Source organism: Ctenocephalides felis, unplaced genomic scaffold (genome assembly GCF_003426905.1).
Source record: "Ctenocephalides felis isolate EL2017-DRISC unplaced genomic scaffold, ASM342690v1 CF-g0.4_SCAFFOLD_01886, whole genome shotgun sequence".
Lineage (NCBI taxonomy): Eukaryota > Metazoa > Arthropoda > Insecta > Siphonaptera > Pulicidae > Ctenocephalides > Ctenocephalides felis.
The window spans coordinates 73,166,359-73,189,676 of record NW_020538040.1 but is presented as its reverse complement, the minus strand read 5'-3'; the positions used below and the strand labels follow the sequence as shown (position 1 = coordinate 73,189,676).

General features: G+C 30.3%; 2 protein-coding genes across 2 annotated transcripts; both read left to right on the top strand.

Moving 5' to 3' along the window:
* Positions 1-502: 502 nt before the first annotated feature.
* LOC113376878 (serine/arginine repetitive matrix protein 1-like) lies at positions 503-16,947 on the top strand. The gene is made up of 6 exons (XM_026616966.1): positions 503-764; positions 839-928; positions 1,053-1,175; positions 1,641-1,811; positions 6,266-6,639; positions 16,740-16,947. Exons 1-6 carry the CDS (start codon positions 753-755, stop codon positions 16,945-16,947), a joined length of 978 nt encoding a protein of 325 aa, XP_026472751.1. The 5' UTR covers positions 503-752.
* LOC113376879 (serine/arginine-rich splicing factor 6-like) lies at positions 16,864-21,011 on the top strand. Its single transcript, XM_026616967.1, has 4 exons — positions 16,864-17,206; positions 19,840-19,964; positions 20,326-20,450; positions 20,823-21,011. Exons 1-3 carry the CDS (start codon positions 17,007-17,009, stop codon positions 20,430-20,432), a joined length of 432 nt encoding a protein of 143 aa, XP_026472752.1. The 5' UTR covers positions 16,864-17,006; the 3' UTR covers positions 20,433-20,450; positions 20,823-21,011.
* Positions 21,012-23,318: the final 2,307 nt, after the last annotated feature.

The following is a 23,318-nucleotide window of genomic DNA, read 5'->3' as shown; positions in this document are numbered from 1 at the left end:
ATACTATTTATAGGTTGTATTAGATTGTTTCATTTAAAGCATATCAATTATGAAATATAATGCATTGAATACATAACAAACTGTGAATTTCAGTAATATTTTGCTTAACACCAATTTAATGTACTACAGTAAACAAAACTTTAAAACTTAATCAATTGGAGTATATATATTTGAGAACTTAAAAATGCCAGAATTAAAAATCATTAAATGGTCCGAGTGGTCCTTGTATCCCAATTTTTCGCAAAAAGTATTCAACAGTTGACATAATTGGACATAATGTTCTATAATATTTTGGTCAAAAAGCCAAAATCGTGTGTAGATCGTAGAATAGATCGTCACAGCAATAAGATAGCGTGTGGTGGCCTCAATGAACAATTAATGACATGACATATGCTTTTCTGAACGAAGTTTTGCTCGAAAAACCTTATGCGTTAATAGATGGCGCCACCTTTCAGAAAATTTCGACGCGTATACGCCATTTTAATTTTATCGCACGAGACAGCCATCAACTAAAGTCTCGAAAATACCGATTGTAGATTATTATATTATTAATTAAGTATGATTGGATTTTTTAGTTGACTGACTTCTATGTTAAGTATAAGTTTTGATAAATTTTGGTATTGTGAAGTGTTATAAGACTTTAGTAGTTATAGCATAATTATTATATACAAAAATTGTACTGAATAACCGATTTTGTGTGACATTTTTGCCGCTCTGTCTGTTCATTAGCTTAATAGGAAAACGAAATCAAGATGATGTATACGGTATGTAGTCCTAAATGCTATTTACTTAATTTTGGTTATAAAGATTTATTGTTACATTGATGTATATTTGTCAGGGCACAACTACCCAACAGGATACAAGATTCAGTGACAAGGAGAAGAAACTTATGAAGCAAATGAAATTTGGGGATTGCTTGAGTCAAAGGGTTAGTTCTTTCACCTGTTTAATTTGGAACCATGAATTTTGTAATATGTAATTAAGTAAACTCATATTTTTATTGTGTGTCGTTTTCTCAGAATATTAAAAATAATGCATTGATTCAATATTAGGTTGATATGAGTAAAGTAAAACTTGATGTTTTACGTCCCTGGATAACGCAAAAAATTACTGATCTGCTTCACATTGAAGATGATGTTGTTGTGGAGTTTGTGTACAATCAATTAGATGTGCAAGTAAGTGGTGAAAGCAATATTTACTATTAGATTCGTACAATAGTTCGGTTTCACAAATATTATTTATGGAAGTAGCATAGTTCAAATACCAGTAAATTATAACCTGTAATTATTTGATTATGTGGTGTCAACCCGTTATTTAGTTTTTTTTTTTTTTCAAAACTAATCATCACTTATTTATAAAATGTAAATATGCATGATAATTTAAAACATTAAGTTGTGTTTATAATAAGTTGGATATTAATGATGATTTATATCAGAATTACTGAAATAATTCATAATCGAAATCATTGCTTTCTATATGATTCATTTATTAGGTCATAAATGTATTTTTGCTATATATTATATTTAAATTTATACTTAATATAATTTTAATTTTGTTTACGTTCAACAGTTTATACTGAAATTTTTCATTATTATAAAATTTTTTTCATAGATGTGTAAGCAATATGATACTTTTTTCAGTTCCCTTGTCCTAAAAAAATGCAAATTAACATGACGGGTTTCTTAAATGGAAAAAATGCTCGACAATTTATGGATGAGTTGTGGGCCCTATTACTTTCTGCTCAAGACACGGAATCTGGGATTCCAGTAGAATTTTTAGACCAAAAAAAGGAAGAAATTAAGAAAAGAATGGTATGTATTTTTGGTATTTTATATGCAAATGATACACACCTTATATATGTTTCCGAGAGTTTTATGAATGCATAATTATCTGTGAATAATCTATATATATAAAAATGTATGTATGCCTGCGTGTGTGTGTTTTTTTTTTGTATAGCGAAGGAAATGCCTTTATGCATCCCAGACTGGTCTTTTGTCTGGGTATGTCGGACTCAATACCGTTCTGATATAATACCGACTAAAACCTCCGCTTTGCCCTTGCCTCTAGTCCCCACGGAAACCGCCGTTAGGCATTACTTCGTGGGTGGAGAATCTAGAATGTTATAATTCTTAACTTGTTTTATACTCATCTTTTAAGTGGGCGAAGTCATACCTGCGTGTATGTGTGTATGTGTGTATTTTTTATGCATTCATAAACCATACATCTGATTGCTGTGAAAATTTGGGAAACTGTTAGGTATATCCCCAGACAGGTTTTTGCATATTTTTACTAAAACCGAGTGGTAGGGGTTGGTCACCTTGAAGGCTTTTACCGGATGGGGGGGGGGCTTGGGAATCAAGTGAACCTTGGCGTCAGATAGAATAAAGGTTTTGCTAAACGAAGAGATTTTTTAGAATACATAGTCATATACAAGGAAAAATAGTACATGTACGTCTGAGTCAATATTTAAAAGATGAATATCCAAATAATACAGAATGATTTTATCTATGATTTCTGTAGATCAGTATTCATGGGTCAACATTTTTTTTAAGACTTAAAGACAGTCAGTGTCCTTACATGTGTGTGAATATCAGAAATTGAACTTCTTAGAAAACTATGTTCAGTGGGGCATTTGACTCACTGGTTCTTCTAATATAGCTCATTTACCTTCATAATACATTGCAAATATTCCTTTTTGTTTAAATTTTTAATTGAAAGTAAAACATGGCAACACGTAGAGAGGTACGGCTAGTATCTATATAAATAATATTGATTTATGCTAGTGTTTGAAGTATAATGTATATATTACAACCAGTGAAAAATCTCATGAATGTAACTTCTAGTAAAGTGACTTGTATATATATATATATATATATATACAGTAGAATCCGATTAGTATGACGCCGGATATATTGACAACCGCTTAATATGACGTATTTGCACTAGGAATTTGGTTTCCATATAAAATTCCTTAAAAAAACAGCTGTCTAGTCGGATATATTGACCTCGCTTACATTGACGTGTCGCTTATAATGACCCATTTTTGCAAAAAATTATGTCCAATTATAATGACCGACATGATTTTACATGATGTGGCCTAATCTACGAAAGCAATTGCTATGTCTTTTGTGCACAATAGCACCAGGGACTGTTTTCACAATAAAATTATGTAAAAAAATCAATGAAAAATTACTGATTACTTACATTAAAAAAACACATTTGTATGTTTATGGGTAGGGTAGACTAATTATTAATGGCCCACCACGGATATCTCATAAACAAATAAAATTAGATTTTTTTTAACAATTATATTTGATAGTAGAGGGCAAAAAATGTATAAATTCATAACCAGCCATCACCTTTATTCTTATGACTTTGCTAGTGCGATAAAAAGGACCAGCTGAACCTTTACTTTAGCAAAGGTGTAAGCAATAAAATAGTAAAGTTTAAAAAAAGCAATTTCACAAGAGATTAATTGAATAAATTGTTATTCCGGCTCTTCTGATGAATATTTCTGACCAATAGCAGATCAATGTTAATATACTGTGTTGTCTTTGTAACAAATGTACCCACAGAATTAATATTTTGCATTGGTTCAATAATGTAGCGTAAAATGCCTTTAAAATTTAATAGAAGAAATTGCATCTGTTCGTCCCCTGGTTGTTCCACTTTACCCCGTATGTGAAGTAAAATGGGTCAGATACCAAATGTTTAAAAAATAGTAAAAAATATAATATTTATATAATTAGGAATTATGTACGTATGTATGTAAGTTTTTCTGAACATAGTTCGATAGATGCTTTTTTGATGTATGTTATGTGTTGTTCATTGGGTTTAGACAGTATAATTACCGTAAGTCAAGTTGGACCGTTGTGCCCCGCCCTACGCTATGTCAATTTTATTTTATATTAAATTTTAATGTGTCATTTTTATTTTTAATTAAAACGTTTGTATAGGCTTTTCTTTTAAATTACTGAAACATGTAACATATTTGCATATTAAAAAGTTTTTCTTCAGTACGCTTTTAATGACGACCGGTTAGTATGACGAGATTTCGGCGTCCCTTCGATGTCATACTAAGCGGATTCTACTGTATATATATATATATATATATATATATATATATATATATATACAAGTCACTTTAATTTATATAATTGTTTCAATTTAATTCTTGTGTCGAGAATTGTTTTTATTAGTGCATTTGTGGACAATTATTATTAGGAAATAATTAGGAATATTACAATTACATGTAAGTTTTTACGCCATATCACTTTCTTATATTATATATATATATATATATATATATATATATATATATATATATATATATTATCTGTATATATATGTATATATGCCCAATTAGCCGTTGATCTTCTAACTACAATAACCGAAAAATGGTCATAATGTCATCAAAGCTTTAGGTTCCTAAAAGCTCATAATTTCCAAACATTGTAAGACAGTTAAGGTTCATACTACCCTGTCTTCACTTGACGTCAAGGTCTGGTACAACTTTGATATGAATTGAATATGATTGCAGCCAATACGTCAATAAAAAAAATTTACATATAATGTACGAGGGGAAACAACAGTGTTTCTGTGTATTGAAATAGTTAGGGAAAGTGCACCTCATTATCAATAGAGTACATGATTTTGAAAGGATATAATCATTTAAACTTCTGCCACTTAGACTAAATTGAGACTGCTTTACCATCGAGTCTTAAATTTAGATACAAGGCATAGAGAAGATATGTATTTGGCCAAGCGGGTTTTCATTTCCTCAACTAGAATGGTTATTTTGAGAGATAGACGAGGATGGAATTTGAATGTTATTTGTTATGTACAGTAAAATGTATCATTTTACAGTTTATTTGAAAATTTAAAGTTCAAAAACCTGATATCTAAGGTCTAAATTTTAATATGTAGCAATACTAATATGTTATTATGATACTATTTAGGAGTTTCATTCGACAAATACCATAACATAATGGGTGAATTTTTTTGAAATGTTTAACTACAGAGATGTGAATGGCATAATAACATTTAATAATATTAAGTGATTTTTAGTAGCACTCGGATTTTTTAATTTTATATGCATTTTATTCATTTACTTTGATTGTTTTCATTTTTATAAATATTTTTTTCTTATCTAGTGAGCACTATACTTGACAGAAAACTAGAAGGACGGACATACCTAGTTCTGAAATGTCAAAAATTAGTAATCTACTCTCCAATTTTGATTTTGTTTGTATTTCTTTTTCAAATCACAATGCATAATATGAACAAATTTACCAGCCTTATCAATTAATTAATACAAGTCCTGGATTTTTTCAATAAATTGAGATGTTTCTTTTCCGAACAATAAATCCAATAAACAATTTGTTTTTTGTAGATGTTTAATTACGACGTTTCGGTAATAGATACGTTCCATCATCAGGTTTTTTCTATCAAAAACAATTTTATATATAGACTAACACTATAATTGATGAAGAATACAGAATTATAAGTAAAAAAGTTTTTTAATATAAAGGAATGGATTATACCTTACTTTGCTTTTGTCTGGTACATAATCCATTTCTATATATTAACATTTTTTTCACTTAATATTCTGTATTCTTCTTAATTAAATATCTACAAAAAACAAATTGTTTTTTATTTATCGGATTTATTGTTCAGAAAAGATACATATATCAAAATATATATTGATAAGAAACAATTCGCTCAAGATTTAGCTCTTAATATTAACTTTAAGATAGTCCGCACTCCAACCAAAGTTTCTATGGAAATAACATGGGTAAAATTTCCTTTGTTTTATAACTTAGCGACAAGTGAAATATTTTATGAAATATATCAAATGTTTGTTGCAAAATTTTTATTTATGAACTATATATATATATATATATATATATATATATATTACTTTTTAACTTACTGAAGGAGAAGTTTGTTTTTATCAAAAAATCTGATTCGATAATTTTTTGTTTTGATGCAACTCGATGAGGACTATCATTTGTCAGTTTTGTGCGACGATCGGCCAAGCCGTTTCTTTTCAAATAATAGAGAAGTGAAAAAAAATTCGTCCGCGCAATTTTGAATTGATTTTGAAAATTCAAAAACTTTTTGAAAGATATTGGTTGGGAATCTGATTAGTTTTTTGGTTTTTAGTAAAGATCGGTCGGGCCATTTTCTTTTTTGACGGTAGATACCATTTTATTATAGATTATAATAAAATATTACGACAACTCGTTTTTTTTATTTATTGCAGGAAGATCAAGAGAAGTCGCTGAATAAAGATAAAGATGAAGAACGAGATCGGACTGATAATGAAAATGATAACAAAAACTTTAATGATGACAAGCTCAAAGATAAAGATAATGATAAATTAAAAGATAATGATGCCGTTAAATCACGTGAGCAATCACGCGAACGTGATAAAACTCGTGTGCGATCTCGGGAGAGACACAGATCGCGCGACAGGGACAGATCGCGCGACAGGGACAGATCGCGCGACAGGGACAGATCGCGCGACAGAGGCAGGTCGCGCGACAGAAATCATCGGGGGAGATCTCGTCACAGGGACAGGTCAAGAGATAGAAGTGATCGGAATAGGGATAGAAGGCGAGACAAAAGTAGAGAAAGGTAAGGTAAAAGTAGAAAGGCTCATGACCTATATTTCACATTTATTTTAATTGTGAATAAAATCTAATAATACATATTATATAATTTATATCAGTAGCATGTAGAGAAAAGTATGCTAATTGACTGCTGCATTACACTGGTAGTTATAACTAGGGAATGCAATACAGATATGCAAATTCAATACCAGTATTTTGGTATAACTGGTAATACCGGTTATAATGACGGTATTAACACACTTTTGTCGGATGGCATATTGCCCTAACTGACCTAAGCGTGAACACGGGTCTTTGATTCATAAAATTATTTCGCCACTGCTACATACTTCATACACCATTGTATTTTTTTATTTTGTTAATATTTATTTAGACATTTTATTTATTAAATAAATATTGCAGTTGTAATTATTAACTTCGCGTAGGGTAAGTTATAATAATCGCAAAAAAATCGAAAATATTTTCTTTGCATACCTTTACGTTTCCAAGGTTTATGAATATTTTGGCATACCTTAGAAAAAATGTATGTGTATATGTAGGTGCGGATACAAACTTTTTCGACGATTTCGAGAACACGGATCAACCGATTTGAATGATTTAAAAAGTATTCGATTCCTATTGATAAGGAGTCGTACTGATTAGTTTTTGGATAAGGCAGGTCTAGCCGTTTCGAAGAAAAGGGCCAAAATACATACATAGAGAACGGAGCGTCCGATTTGAATAATTCAAAAAAATTTACTTGTGTTGACAAAATGAAGAACTGATCATTTTTTGGAAGGCAAGTTTAGCGTCTTCAGAGGTCGAGTGAAAAAAGTAAAAATAACCTATTTGGCGGTCAAAAATGGTATTTTACAGAAATTTTAAAAATAAGCACAAATTTTGATTACATTTGGGTTCCGTACAAATGTTTATCTGTTCGACTGCGACACGGCGCTTACGCGCGTTGATTTTTATTCTCTAAAACAGCCATTCAGCACGATTGATTGCTTTGAAAAGTGTTCAAAATTTTCAAAAAAATTCCAAATAAAAAAAATCTAATTATTCAATAAAATCATTTCTTTCAAAATTTTCAAAAATCTCATTTAATTCAATAAAATGTAAGGCTTTTTAAAAAAAAATAATTTTTGGTACGGGAAGTTCCAGCAATTTGCCATGTACATTTGTTTTAATATTTCTTTATTCTATTAAAACGTTATTAGCCAATTCGAACCTGCCCTAGGCGATTATACTTAATACAAGCTGTACCTGCGACTTCGTTTGCGTGAAATTTAATAAAGAAGTTAAAAGTTTTCGTAGTTTTATTGTCATTTATAGTCAGTTTGCTGTACTAGTTTATTGAAAAATTTCTTTATATTAAAATATAGCGTACGATTTTCTTGGCAACACTACTTGGATTCTTTGCACTTGAACTCGTTATGTATATAGATACTAAACAACTTCTAGTTAAATTTATACCAGATTTGCTTAACGTTTATCCTTGATACTTGTTGATTGTCATAACTGACACATCGGAATTTGCATACTTTTTTTTATCTCTGTTTTATTTAGCAATCAGAAATACATAAAGATTCCTATGAGCTAAAATGACAATATTTAAGAGCGATGCTAAAGAAGAACTTCAATGAGATCTTCTCAGTTTTACAATTAATATGATAATATTATATTAGACCTAATCTAAGACTAAGTCTAAAGGCTATTGTCGTTTCAATCTCCTTATGCCAAAAGGTTGAGTAATGTCAACTATTGATGGGTTCGAATGTGAGTCCAGTTTGCATAATTTTAAATTCAAAAGGGAAATTTGATGATTTCGATAACGACCTGCTATTAGAACGATTCCTTTGCTCTGACCAACTTGATCAACACGAGTAGATTTATCTGATACATCTGAAGTTCCTGTCATGTATTATTCTAAATTTAGTTTATTACAAGAACTGATAATATTTGTCTGTGTAGATTTTTAATTTACCGAAAAAGGAGTTTATGTTGTCGCCAGAAAATCCGATTTGTTAATTTTTGTGTTTTCCCGACGTTTCAAGTCAATATGTATCGAATGATACCAAATCCGCATTTTTGACCTTTGGATTGTCAACGTTTTTACAAGCCATTTGATGTAACTCGATAAGGATTCACATTGATTAGTTTTGCCAGACCATCGACCAGGCCGTTTCTTTTGTAAATAGCAGATAGGTGTAACATTGTTTGTCTGCTTCAGCCAGAAATCCTAGATCTATTTTGAAAATTCAACTATTCGAAAGGTATTAGTTGGGAATCGTGTTGATTAGTTTCTGGTAAAGATCGCCCGAACCGTTTCTTCGTAATAATTTTTTTTTTCGATGATTTTTATGAAACTTCTTATGATGCTATGAAAAAAAGTTGCTGGTTATAATAAGAACATATTAAAATATTACGGCTTTACAGGCCGTTTAATTTTAAAGATTTATCAAAGTTTTAAAAATTGGCTTTTTTAACGTGAGTCAAAATTAAATCTTTCGTCGAAATTTTCTTAAAAACAGCTAAAACAGATTTCAAAAATTTAAGACATTTTATGAAAGTTGGATAAGCACTTTCGTTGGTTAGTTTCTAATCTTCAAACTATTTGTGTGAAATAATTAGTACGTTTGGCACATGTGTACAAAATTGATTAATCTGCTATAGTTTTTTACGATATGATGCTTTACAGCAATTCGGAATATTTATAAATTACCCATAACTTAATTTATTGATTTCGTTTTGATTATGCCGACCCTTAGGCGGCAATAAGCAATTTACACCTAGTTAAGTTTAAAAAACGAAATAACTGAAATTAAAAAAAAAAAATGTTGATTTGGTATACGTGCAGTATAATTATTCACATGCATGTAGTTTGAGACAGCTGTTTGAATATCGTTCACAGTCACAGACACTCGAAATTTATGTATTAGCCCAGTCGAAATAGACATTCCACTTCGAAAAAAGTCGTATAGAGCTGAAAGTTGTGACATATATTAAATAAGTCATTACAAATGAAATATCAAAAGTCCAATCGATCCGACCTCTGCGATTTTTTTTTATTCAAGGTCAAAGGTACAAAATTCTGATATTTCTCGTTTTTCGCGGAAACTACCAAAAAATGTGTAGGCAGATTTTATTATAAATTTATCTACAAAATTATTATACTTGTTTTCGTTAAAATCACCGTTCCCGAGATATTACAATTGAACAGTTGAACAAATCATATTCTTTATATTATGCAGCCTTTATATGTAATCAAACGTGCAATATAAATAAAAAACTAGCTGTAAGTGGAATTCTGTCTTAAGGCAATTAAGGCATCGTGCCTTAAGGCAAATTGCTGGAACTTCCCGTACCAAAAATTATAATTTTTTTAAAAACGATTAACATTTTTGAAAAAAAAATTACTTTGAAAAAATAAGATTTTTGGGAAACTATAAATTGGACAAAAAATAACTTTTTTTTGAAAAAAAAAATTTTTTTAAAAAAAAAAAATTTTTTAATTTTTTTTTTTGAAAAAAAAAATTATTTATTTTGACATATTGTGGAAGATCTGAACTTTTTTTCAAAGCAATCGTACTGCTTTAACTGCATAGGCACAAAATATAAAGCGCGTAAGCGCCGCGTCGCTGTCTAACGCATAAGCATTGGTACGGAACCCATAGGAATGTTGACAAAATGTATACTTATTGTTAAAATCTCTATAAAATATCTGATAATTTGATGTGCATATGTCTAATGATCATTTTTGACCGCCAAATGGCTCATTTTTTAACTTTTTCCTCCATATCTCCGAAACCGCTAGACCTACCTTCATGAAAATTTCATCGATTTTTCATCTTGTCAATACAAGTGAAATGTTTTTTGAATTATTCAAATCGGGCGATCCGTTCTCTTAAAAACTGAGTTACCGTTTTCGGCACTTTTTGCCCCGTATCTTCGGAACGGCTAGACCTGCCTTCGCCAAAAACTAATCAGCACGTCTCCTTATCAATACGAATCGAATGTTTTTTGAATTAGATACTAAACAACTTCTAGTTAAATTTATACCAGATTTGCTTAACGTTTATCCTTGATACTTGTTGATTGTCATAACTGACACATCGGAATTTGCATACTTTTTTTTATCTCTGTTTTATTTAGCAATCAGAAATACATAAAGATTCCTAAGCTAAAATGACAATATTTAAGAGCGATGCTAAAGAAGAACTTCAATGAGATCTTCTCAGTTTTACAATTAATATGATAATATTATATTAGACCTAATCTAAGACTAAGTCTAAAGGCTATTGTCGTTTCAATCTCCTTATGCCAAAAGTTGAGTAATGTCAACTATTGATGGGTTCGAATGTGAGTCCAGTTTGCATAATTTTAAAATTCAAAAGGGAATTTGATGATTTCGATAACGACCTGCTATTAGAACGATTCTTTGCTCTGACCAACTTGATCAACACGAGTAGATTTATCTGATACATCTGAAGTTCCTGTCATGTATTATTCTAAAATTTAGTTTATTACAAGAACTGATAATATTTGTCTGTGTAGATTTTTAATTTACCGAAAAAGAGTTTATGTTGTCGCCAGAAAATCCGATTTGTTAATTTTGTGTGTTTCCCGACGTTTCAAGTCAATATGTATCGAATGATACCAAATCCGCATTTTTGACCTTTGGATTGTCAACGTTTTTACAAGCCATTTGATGTAACTCGATAAGGATTCACATTGATTAGTTTTGCCAGACCATCGACCAGCCGTTTCTTTTGTAAATAGCAGATAGGTGTAACATTGTTTGTCTGCTTCCAGCCAGAAATCCTAGATCTATTTTGAAAATTCAACTATTCGAAAGGTATTAGTTTGGAATCGTGTTGATTAGTTTCTGGTAAAGATCGCCCGAACCGTTTCTTCTGTTTCTTCTTCGTAATAATTTTTTTTTCGATGATTTTTATGAAACTTCTTATGATGCTATGAAAAAAAGTTGCTGGTTATAATAAGAACATATTAAAATATTACGGCTTTACAGGCCGTTTAATTTTAAAGATTTATCAAAGTTTTAAAAATTGGCTTTTTTAACGTGAGTCAAAATTAAATCTTTCGTCGAAATTTTCTTAAAAACAGCTAAAACAGATTTCAAAAATTTAAGACATTTTATGAAAGTTGATAAGCACTTTCGTTGGTTAGTTTCTAATCTTCAAACTATTTGTGTGAAATAATTAGTACGTTTGGCACATGTGTACAAAATTGATTAATCTGCTATAGTTTTTTACGATATGATGCTTTACAGCAATTCGGAATATTTATAAATTACCCATAACTTAATTTATTGATTTCGTTTTGATTATGCCGACCCTTAGGCGGCAATAAGCAATTTACACCCAGTTAAGTTTAAAAAACGAATAACTGAAATTAAAAAAAAAAATGTTGATTTGGTATACGTGCAGTATAATTATTCACATGCATGTAGTTTGAGACAGCTGTTTGAATATCGTTCACAGTCACAGACACTCGAAATTTATGTATTAGCCCAGTCGAAATATACATTCCACTTCGAAAAAAGTCGTATAAGCTGAAAGTTGTGACATATATTAAATAAGTCATTACAAATGAAATATCAAAAGTCCAATCGATCCGACCTCTGCGATTTTTTTTTATTCAAGGTCAAAGGTACAAATTCTGATATTTCTCGTTTTTCGCGGAAACTACCAAAAAATGTGTAGGCAGATTTTATTATAAATTTATCTACAAAATTATTATACTTGTTTTCGTTAAAATCACCGTTCCCGAGATATTACAATTGAACAGTTGAACAAATCATATTCTTTATATTATGCAGCCTTTATATGTAATCAACGTGCAATATAATAAAAAACTAGCTGTAAGTGGAATTCTGTCTTAAGGCAATTAAGGCATCGTGCCTTAAGGCAAATTGCTGGAACTTCCCGTACCAAAAATTATAATTTTTTTAAAAACGATTAACATTTTTGAAAAAAAAATTACTTTGAAAAAATAAGATTTTTGGGAAACTATAAATTGGACAAAAAATAACTTTTTTTGAAAAAAAAATTTTTTTAAAAAAAAAAAAATTTTTAATTTTTTTTTTTGAAAAAAAAATTATTTATTTTGACATATTGTGGAAGATCTGAACTTTTTTTCAAAGCAATCGTACTGCTTTAACTGCATAGGCACAAAATAAAAGCGCGTAAGCGCCGCGTCGCTGTCTAACGCATAAGCATTGGTACGGAACCCATAGGAATGTGACAAAATGTATACTTATTGTTAAAATCTCTATAAAATATCTGATAATTTGATGTGCATATGTCTAATGATCATTTTTGACCGCCAAATGGCTCATTTTTTAACTTTTTCCTCCATATCTCCGAAACCGCTAGACCTACCTTCATGAAAATTTCATCATCGATTTTTCATCTTGTCAATACAAGTGAAATGTTTTTTGAATTATTCAAATCGGGCGATCCGTTCTCTTAAAAACTGAGTTACCGTTTTCGGCACTTTTTGCCCCGTATCTTCGGAACGGCTAGACCTGCCTTCGCCAAAAACTAATCAGCACGTCTCCTTATCAATACGATCGAATGTTTTTTGAATTATTCAAATCGTTGATCCGTGTTCCTGAAATCGTCGACGAAAATTTGTATCCGCACATACATACACACACGTACATACATACACACACACATACACACACACACACACACCATACACACACACTACACCCACACCACACACACACACATACATCCATTTTTTCTAAGGTATGCCAAAATGTTCAGAAACCTTTGAAACGTAAGATATATAAAAATTTTCATTTTCGATTTTTTTGCGATTACTATAACTTACCCTACGGGAAGTTAACAAGAATTTATTGGTTTGTGTTAGGTAGTACAAACTCGTTGAATCTTCTAAAGTTTTAAACTATAGTGTTAGCCCACAGTTACCTTCCTCCTTGAGCAACAACTGCCTGCTATGTCATTTAGCAGTACCCTAGTGTCGCATACCTGATAGTTTTTAAAGCGAATTTACGAAATGATTAAATGTATATGAATGCGAACCGTGTTATGACCATCCCAAGTGTTTACATTTTTATATAGCATCTACTTAGGTTTTTGTATATATATATTTATTTTTGCCAAAAAAATTATGTCCAATTATAATGACCGGCATGATTTTACATGATGTGGCCAAGTCTACGAAAGCAATTGCTATGTCTTTTGTGAACAATAGCACCAGGGACTGTTTTTACAATAAAATTATGTAAAGAAATGAATCAAAAATTACTTATTACTTTCATTAAAAAATCACATTTGTATGTTTATGGGTAGGGTAGACCAATTATTAATGGTCCACCACGGATATCTCGTAAACAAATAAAACTAGCTGTAAGTGGAATTCTGTCTTAAGGCAATTAAGGCATCGTGCCTTAAGGCAAATTGCTGGAACTTCCCGTACCAAAAATTATTATTTTTTTTAAAAACGATTAAAATTGAAAAATTGAAAAAAATTTACTTCGAAAAAATAAGAAACTATAAATTGGATAAAAATTACTTTTTTATGAAAAAAATTTTTTTAAAAAAAATTTTTTTTTTAAAAAATTTTTTTTTATTTTTTTTTTTTTTTAGAAAAATGTTTTTCTTATTTTGACATATTTTGGAAGATCTGAACTTGTTTTTCAGAGCAATCGTACTGCTTTAACTGCATAGAGACGAAATATAAAGCGCGTAAGCGCGGCGTCGCTGTCTAACGGGTAAACATTGATACGGAACCCATAGGAAATAAACAAAATTTATACTTATTGTTAAAATCTCTATAAATATCTGAAAATTTGATGTGCATATGTCTAATGATCATTTTTGACCGCCAAATGGCATTTTTTTTTACTTTTTTCGTTATATCTTCGAAACCGCTAGACCTGCCTGTATGAAAATTTGATCAATTCTTTATCTTGTCAATACAAGTAAATGTTTTTTGAATTATTAAATCGGACACTCCCGTTCTCTTTAAAACTGAGTTACCGTTTTCGGCATTTTTTGCCCCGTATCTCCGGAACGGCTGGACCTGCCTTCGCCAAAACTAATCAGCACGTCTCCTTATCAATACGAATCGAATGTTTTTTTGAATTATTCAAATCGGTTGATCCGTGTCCCGAAATCGTCGACGAAAATTTGTATCCGCACATACATACACACACGCACACACACACACACACCACACACACACACCATACATCCATTTTTTTCTAAGGTATGCCAAAATATTCAGAAACCTCTGAAACGTAAAGATATATAAAAATTTTCATTTTCGATTTTTTTGCGATTACTATAACTTACCCTACGGGAAGTTAATTAGATTTTTTTTAACAAAAATATTTGATAGTAGAGGGCAAAAAATGTATAAAATCATAACCAGCCAATACCTTTATTCTTATGACTTTGCTATCAGAAGATAAGCAGCACATGAGTGGGATGAAAAGGACTAGCTGAACCTTTACTTTGGCAAAAGTGTAAGCAATAAAATAGTAAAGTTTTGAAAAAAAGCAATTTTACAAGAGATTAATTAAATAAATTGTTATTCCGGCTCGTCTGATGAATATTTCTGACAAATAGCAGATCAATGTAATATACTGTGTTATCTTTGTAACAAATGTATCCACAGAATTAATATTTTGCATTGGTTCAATAATTTAGCGTAAAATCCCTTTAATTTAATTGAAGAAATTGCATCTGTTTGGCCCCTGGTTGTCCCACTTTACCTTTTTTATGTGAGGTAAAATGGATCAGATACCAAATTTAAAAAAATAGGAAAAAAAATAATATTTATATAATTAGGAATTCTGCGAATTTTTTTTCTGTACATAGTTCGATAGATGCTTGTTTGATGTGTGTTATGTGTTGCAAGGTTGTTCATTGGGTTTGGACAGTATAATTACTGAAAGTCAAATTGGACCTTTGTGCCCCGCCCTACCCTATGTCAATTTTATTTTATATTAAATTTTAATATGTGTCACTTGCATTTTTAATTAAAATGTATGTATAGGCTATTCTTTTAAATTACTGAAACATGTAACATATTTACATCTTAGTATCTTCAGTATGCTTTGTATGACGACCGGTTAGTATGACGAGATTTCGGCGTCCCTTCGATGTCATACTAAGCGGATTCTACTGTATATATATATATATATATATATATATATATATATATATATGTAAGTATACTTTGTAGTAAGTTTGGAAGTATATCGTATAGGTTTATTTCAGTTCCACAAAAATGAAATTTGATTTGATCAAGAAAACTTTGAAAAACTTCCCGTAGGGTAAGTTATTGTAATGGGCCGAAAATCGAAATTGAAAATTTTTTCATTTCTCGACGTTTTGAAGGTTTCTGAACGTTTTGGCATACCTCAGCAAAAATGGATGTGTGTGTGTGTGTGTGTGTGTATGTATATGTATGTATGGATACAAATTTCCAGTCACGTTTTCGGGCGCACGGATCAACCGATTTGAATGGTTCAAAAAACATTCGATTCCTATTGATAGGGAGATGAGCTGATTAGTTTTTGGCAAAGGCAGGTCCAGCAGTTACGGAGAAAAAGAGCAAAGAGTGCAGAAAATAGAAATCGAGTTTTTGAGAGAACGGAGCATCCGATTTGAATGATCTAAAAAACATTCAATTAGTAATGATTGATAGAAGTGTTTATTAGTTTATTAGCGTCCGATTTAAATGGTTCAAATAACTTTCTGCTTGTCTTAACAAAATAATTGATTTTGGAAAAAAAAATTAGTTTCAACTTTTTTTTTTCAAAAAAAAAAAAAAAATTGTATATCGAAAATAATTCAGATTTTATTTTTAATTCTGACTAAAGTTCTAATATACTTTAAACAAATAATTTTAACTTTGCAATTCAGTTTATATAATTCTTATAAATATTAGACAATGTTACAATATATTTATAATAATTTATTTGAAAACATTCAATATTCCTCGAACATTTCGTTACGGTACGGGAAGTTCCAGCAATTTGCCTTAAGGCACGATGCCATACACTCCACTAGTTTTAATATATTTTTTATTGTAATCAAAAATTATTTATTATTTTAATTTCAGGCGGCATAGTGTTTCCCGTGATCGTCATTCTCGAGATACTCGAGACAAAAAACGTTCTCGCTCGCGTTCGCATTCTAAAGGGAAACGTAAAGATAAAATTAATCATAAAAAAGATCTAGTCAACAATGTGATAAAACAAAATTGTCTAAACCTACGACAGATATTAATGGTGAAAAAAATCGTATTGATGATAAAGAGGGAGTATTAAATGATCCTGTTTTAGTCGATGAGAAGCAGGATAAGAAAATTTCTAACGAAAAAAACGATATGACGCGTCACGCTTTGAATAGTGGTGATGCTGTTAGTAATGAAAATCATAAAATGACTGAAAGAATGGAGGACACGGATTCCATGTCAAAGCTTCAGGCAAAATTACTTAATATGGCGTCAGGAGGAAGAACTAAGTCTAGAAGTAGATCTATATCCAAGGATAGTTCTAGCAAGTCCAGCAGTCAATCAAAATCTCGGTATGTTCATTTTTAAATTTAAGCTATTGATGTAGCTCTTATTCAATACTACTACTGCAATCATTATTATATATAAATAATTTTATTATGTTTATACTTTCAATCCAATTCTTTTTTTTATTATTATTTACACCTACAACATATTTCAATTTCAATACAATCTTCATGCTCACACTATTTTCCACATATAAATCCTATTCTTCTTCTGTCTATTTTATATTCTATCCTATTCTATGTACTCTTCAACGTAACTTCATTCTTCTTTTTTCTTCTTTATTATTTCTATTTTTACTTCCATTCCATTACTTCCTTCATTACTTCTATTCAATTTAATTTATATTCTCAAATCTTTTCATACACGATTGAACTATTTTTACTTCATTACTTCAAACTATTTTTTTAAGAGTATTTCTAATTTTTGACGGGGATCCGAACTCTGAACGTGTGAGTCGGGAACGCTACTCATGAGCTAATCCCGGAATAATACATTGAACTTTTTCTCTTCTATTTTCTTCATTTTAAATACGCTTTCAAGAATTTCATCAAACATAAGTATTTATGTGATTTGAAATGACATAGATTAAATACCTGAAGATTGATTTCAAAGTTTTTATTTGTACTTAATCATTCCATATACTTGACTTTGTTTTGTATTTGTGATTTACGCATTTTATACATCTGCAAGTGTGACTGGTTGTGTGCGCACGTATATGTGCATTTGTGTGTTCATATATATATATATATATATATATATATATAATATATATATATATATATATATATATATATATATGATTTAGTAGTTAATTTTGATGTTGAAATATATGAGTGAGTTCTTGAGGGCGATACATCAAACAAAGAAATCTTTGTTTGATGTATCGCCCTCAAGAACTCACTCATATATATATATATATATATATATATATATATATATATATATATATATAGTAATTAAGTCTAACCATCTATTAACACACAACCCTCATTCCTTTATTAACTAATTCTAATAACTCTTAATTACACACTTCTCTATTAATTAATTACACCGGTCTCTATGTTCACTACTACATCAATCACTCGTTTGTTATTCTCTCTATACCATACAATAGAACAGCAAGATCAATTCATACGTAACATCCTGCTCAATTCTTGTCCTCGAGAATGATAACATCATATTTTTTCATCTTTGCTTCTCATGTACCATATTCACGTCATCACCATATTTTTCCACTTTATATTTTGTGTCCTTTCTATTTTTTCTCACATGGTAACCATGACCCTTTCTAGTCTTTATCATCTGAATAACCAGACTCCCTTTACTGGTTTTTGAGATATCGGTGGTGGACTTTATCAACCCCGGATCTTCAAATATTACTATCCATTCTTCGATTTATTCATAGCAAATTTTGTCAGTTTATTCTTCAAGATTAGTGGAAAATAACCATTAGTGAATTATATTTTACATTGCATTATTTGATTGGTTTGATTTAATACAAAATTCTAATGCTGAAGTTTTTCATATTTTTCAATTTGTAGAGTAGTTTATAATGAAACATGATCGATGCCTGACTGTATCCAAACTGCAAGATTTTGACATATCGTTTGGAAGAAATTCCTTCAAAATTGTAGGTCATTTGTCAAGCCTTAAAAATATATACATAGTGAATCATTTTTTTGATAAACTCGTTCTAATACTGGAACTGTTGATACATTTAATAGCATGCAAGCTTTGTAATCAATTTTCAAAATATTTAATTCCAGAGAGAACTTATAATTTTGTGCATTGTAATTTTTACAGGTGTGTGTTCCAAAGTTATATATTATCAACCGAATCTTCTTATTTAAATTGTTGTCTGTTATACCTGGGAATAAGTTATTCCACAAAATGTACCCCTTTGATCGATTCCAAATTTAGGTTCTTAATTTAAACAATATAAATAAAAAAAATAATATAATCTAGAAAATGTTTTACAAACACCAATGAGTATAAAATTATACAAATGATTTCTTTCAGAGCACCGAGTTTGACAAAAATATGATTTACAAAAAAAGTGCATTTTCATATTAACATTTAAAATAAGTTGATATTTAGAGTTTCTAATAACACTTGCGGCCCGTTTAATAACATTTTTGTGTATAAATAAAACTACAAGTAAAACTGCTTACTACAATTAAATAATATTTATTCAAATCGCAATATTAAGATTAATTGAAAATGATCCATCAAAATTATTTGACATTTGACGTATGTGCCGACGTCCATTGTTTTATTTAAATCAGGCTTCTACAAAAATTTTCAAATTAAAAATGTAAAGTTTCTACTCGGTTTTGAAATAATCTCAACTTTCCCACAACCTGTGGGTTAGCACGTATTTTTCAAGACTAAGACTGGCCAAATCCGTACAGCCATTTTTATCTTTTACCATACCTAACATTTTGTAGAACTCCGTTTATATATATAAGTATATATATATATATATATATATATATATATATATATATATATTTGTATGCCATATATTATTAAAATGTAGATGTTGATTTAACCCAACATTTTTATAGTTTATTTTAGTGAAAAAATATAACTGTTTAATATAATATATTAAATATCGATAAAAAAAATTTTAACACAGCTCAAGATCACCAGTTGTTTCTAAACCTAGGAGATCAACCTCTAAATCTGACTCTTCGAGTATAGCTTCTAAAGGAAATCTGAGAAAAGCTCAGTCAAGTTCTTCCAGCAGCAGTGAAAGTGAAGGTGATATTTTGTGTACAAAAATATTTTAGAAAACTTTTGTTTTATGAAGATTTAATATTATTTTTATAGCATTATGTTAGCTTTTTTTTTAATTTCAAAAACTTACGAATATTAATTTTATTTTTATATTATTTACAAAATCACGAATTTTCATCAATAATCTATTACGAGCATTGCCACACACACTAGTTAATATGCTATTCATTCTTCAGGTGATTGCATGTATCAAGAAAAAATGGTGCAGCTATTTTGCTTAATTTTAAAAAATAGTTCTATTTTCAATTTCAATAGCTTTGTTGAAAGTTTGTAGTTTGAAGTCTATATTATGAATATTAATAATGCAATACTTGTTTTTTTTCAGATTTTGATATAAAAAAGAAAAATGACAGCATTCAAAAAAAGAGGCATTACAGATGCAATAAAATAGTTCTTCCAGTGAAAGTGATGTTGCCGACAAAAACGGCGTAGATCTAGAAATAGAGATTGGTGAGTACTATTAATTTCTTTATTTAATTTAATACTTGATATTTTATGCTAGCTGCATCTATCTACAGCATGATTAATAATAGATGATTTATTTACTAATGTTTGAAAGTACAAAAACATTTTTAAATCCTTCAAAATAATTTTAAAAATCTGATTTGAAGTATAAATTAAAAACAAAATTTCATACCAAAATCAATTATAATACAGATATTTATACTAGTACATTCCATAACTAATTAATTCATGGTAAAGATCTCATAGAAAAAAATCACATGTAAGGAATTAAAATATAATTGTTGTTATATTGTGTAGTTATATGATGGAAATTCTGTATTTTACTAAAATGCTGTTTTTTGCATATTATTTTGTTAGGTATAACAGCCGCCGTGATTCACGGGATAGAAGTCCACGACGCACAGCAGCACGGGGGACGTACGATACAACTCGACGAGGAGACTATCGGTCACGTTTTAGTACGCGAGACAGAGATTATGTAAGAGGACGTGAGGCGCGATTTGAGAGATCTCGTCTTTCATCCCGTGAAAAAGAACGCGACCGAGATCGCGAACGTGAACGTGAACGTGAACGAGAGCGAGAACGTGATCGAGAACAGCGTGAAAGGGATCGCGAGAGAGAGCGGGAACGTGAACGGGAGCGGGAGCGAGAACGGGAAAAAGAAAGAGAGCAACGAGATCGTGAAAGGGAGCGGGAACGTGAACGCGATCGCGATAGAAATAGGAATAGTGTCAAAAGCAAGGTTAGGAAGGATAATTCAAGAGAGCGTGATAGTTCCCAAAATGATAAGAACAGGAAACAAGCCATTTCTCCAAAGCGTGGTGAAGGAATTGATAATAGAAGTAGAGAAAAAGTTAAACAAATCAAGTCGCCTGAAAAGTACTATAATAAGACAATAAGAGATAAACCAGAAGATACTACTGGAGCTAATTGAAAATATCTAAGGATCGGGGAAGTATTCACAACAAAGTAAGGTCCATTGATATGATGGAAACAAAGAAGATCAAAGACAGGAAATCATCTGAAAGTTCTAGCAAAGATCAATCAATGAGTGAGAAAAGTGGTAATTTGGAATACAAGAAAATTTCCACTGCAAGCAAATCAAATAAAAAAGAACCTAGTGAAATTGATAAAGTCATAGGGCATAATTATGAAAAGCCAAAGAAATTAGATGCTGTAAAGAAAGTTAGTGGTGATAAACCTCTCTATTTGCGTAGCTTGTCGAGGACTCCATCTCCATTTTTAAAACTGTATGAATTTGGAGACAAATCTAAATTCAATGATAAAAAACAGAATAATAAACTTTATAAAAATAATAGTATAAAGGCTGTGAAAGCAATGAATAGTTCAACGAATTCTACAGATAGTGATAGTGATGATGATGATAAACTGTTAGTGAACGATCCAGAAGAAAAGCAACTCGTAAAAGACCACGTAAACCTGCTTCCTCATCTGATGAATCATCATCAGATGATAGTGATTCATCACATATTCATTCACAAAAGATAAAATTAAATAAAAGAAATACAATATAAAAGATTCTGTATCAGATTCAGATGACCATTCAAAAAGTGCAAAGAAAAAGAGATTGAGTAAAGTAGTACCTCAAACAAAGAATCGTTGCACCGAGAGTGTGGATAATAAGATAAAACCAAAAGAAGTTTCTCAAAAGAAAGTCGAAAGCATTCTCCAGTTAGAAATATGAAACCACAAACAAAATCGGATGCAAGTGATGATGAGAGTATTTCTAAAGCACAAGGAAAGGATGTAACATCAAGCAGCAGCTCAAGTGAACCTGAAGTAAAATCTAAACGTGAAAAAATTAAATACTAAAAATGAAAAGATCAAAACTTGATGTTGAAAAATCAAAATGCAAAAAGTCTGGAGATACTTCTGAGGAGGATAGCGAATTAGTGGAACCTAAGAAAAGACGTAAGAAGGATATAAAACCTAAAGCTTCATCACCTAGTTCAAGTAATTCTGAAGCAGATAGTAAGAAAACAAAGAAGCTTCATAAAAAACATAAGAAACATTCAAAAAACATAAGAAACACAAAAAACACAAGAAAATCAAGGATAAGAAAGATCTAAAAGAGAGCAGTGCATCAGAAGCTGAAGTATTAGCAGAATCCTCTGTAAATAACGATGATCTTGAGAAAAGGTTACGCGAGCGAGCCTTGAAGTCAATGAAAAAAAAAGTTGTAGCAATTCCGAATAACAGTTTGGATATACATGTGAAATGTCTTAAAAAATAAATTCGAAATAAAAACACATTGTAGAAGTGATCGAACTAAAATATATTTGTCCTCTTATAATTTTTGTTTCTTTTATGCATTCTAAATACAACGAATAACTTCTGCATATAGTTAATATATGTTATGCAAAGTCTACAAATTTGAAAACTTGCTCCTATTCAAGTTCTGTGATCATACTTCGATGCCACTGTTGCAGCAGTGATTAACCATGAATGCACAATAAATGAAATATTTTTCATAGACAGTTTAAAATCAGACTCAGTGATCTTTTAGACCATCAGGTCAGTTTATAAGTGATTTTCAATTGAAGACTTATAATACTATTAATCAAGGATATTGAGTTAAGATTTACAAGTTTTTTTTTTTAATTGTTTGTTTCTGAATCTTGAAATCAAAGTTTGCATATTGTTTTTTCTGTAATGATTTATGATTTTTACACTTTGTGCCATGAGATATATTCACACATTTGCCAACAAAATTTTTAGAACATTTAAATAGTGTGTTTAAATATAAATCATTTACTTCTATACATGTTGTGTTTGGTACCAATTGAATGTCAGTAATGAATGTAGGATTTTGATTTGAGTATATGGTTTGGA

Coding starts and splice junctions, on each gene's coding strand:
- LOC113376878 (XM_026616966.1), top strand. Junction 929..1,052: donor GGGATTGCTTGAGTCAAAGG/GTTAGTTCTTTC, acceptor ATTCAATATTAG/GTTGATATGAGTAAAGTAAA. Junction 1,176..1,640: donor ACAATCAATTAGATGTGCAA/GTAAGTGGTGAA, acceptor TACTTTTTTCAG/TTCCCTTGTCCTAAAAAAAT.
- LOC113376879 (XM_026616967.1), top strand. CDS start 17,007: ATGACGCGTCACGCTTTGAATAGTGGTGATGCTGTTAGTAATGAAAAT. Junction 17,207..19,839: donor AGCAGTCAATCAAAATCTCG/GTATGTTCATTT, acceptor ATTTTAACACAG/CTCAAGATCACCAGTTGTTT. Junction 19,965..20,325: donor CAGCAGCAGTGAAAGTGAAG/GTGATATTTTGT, acceptor GTTTTTTTTCAG/ATTTTGATATAAAAAAGAAA.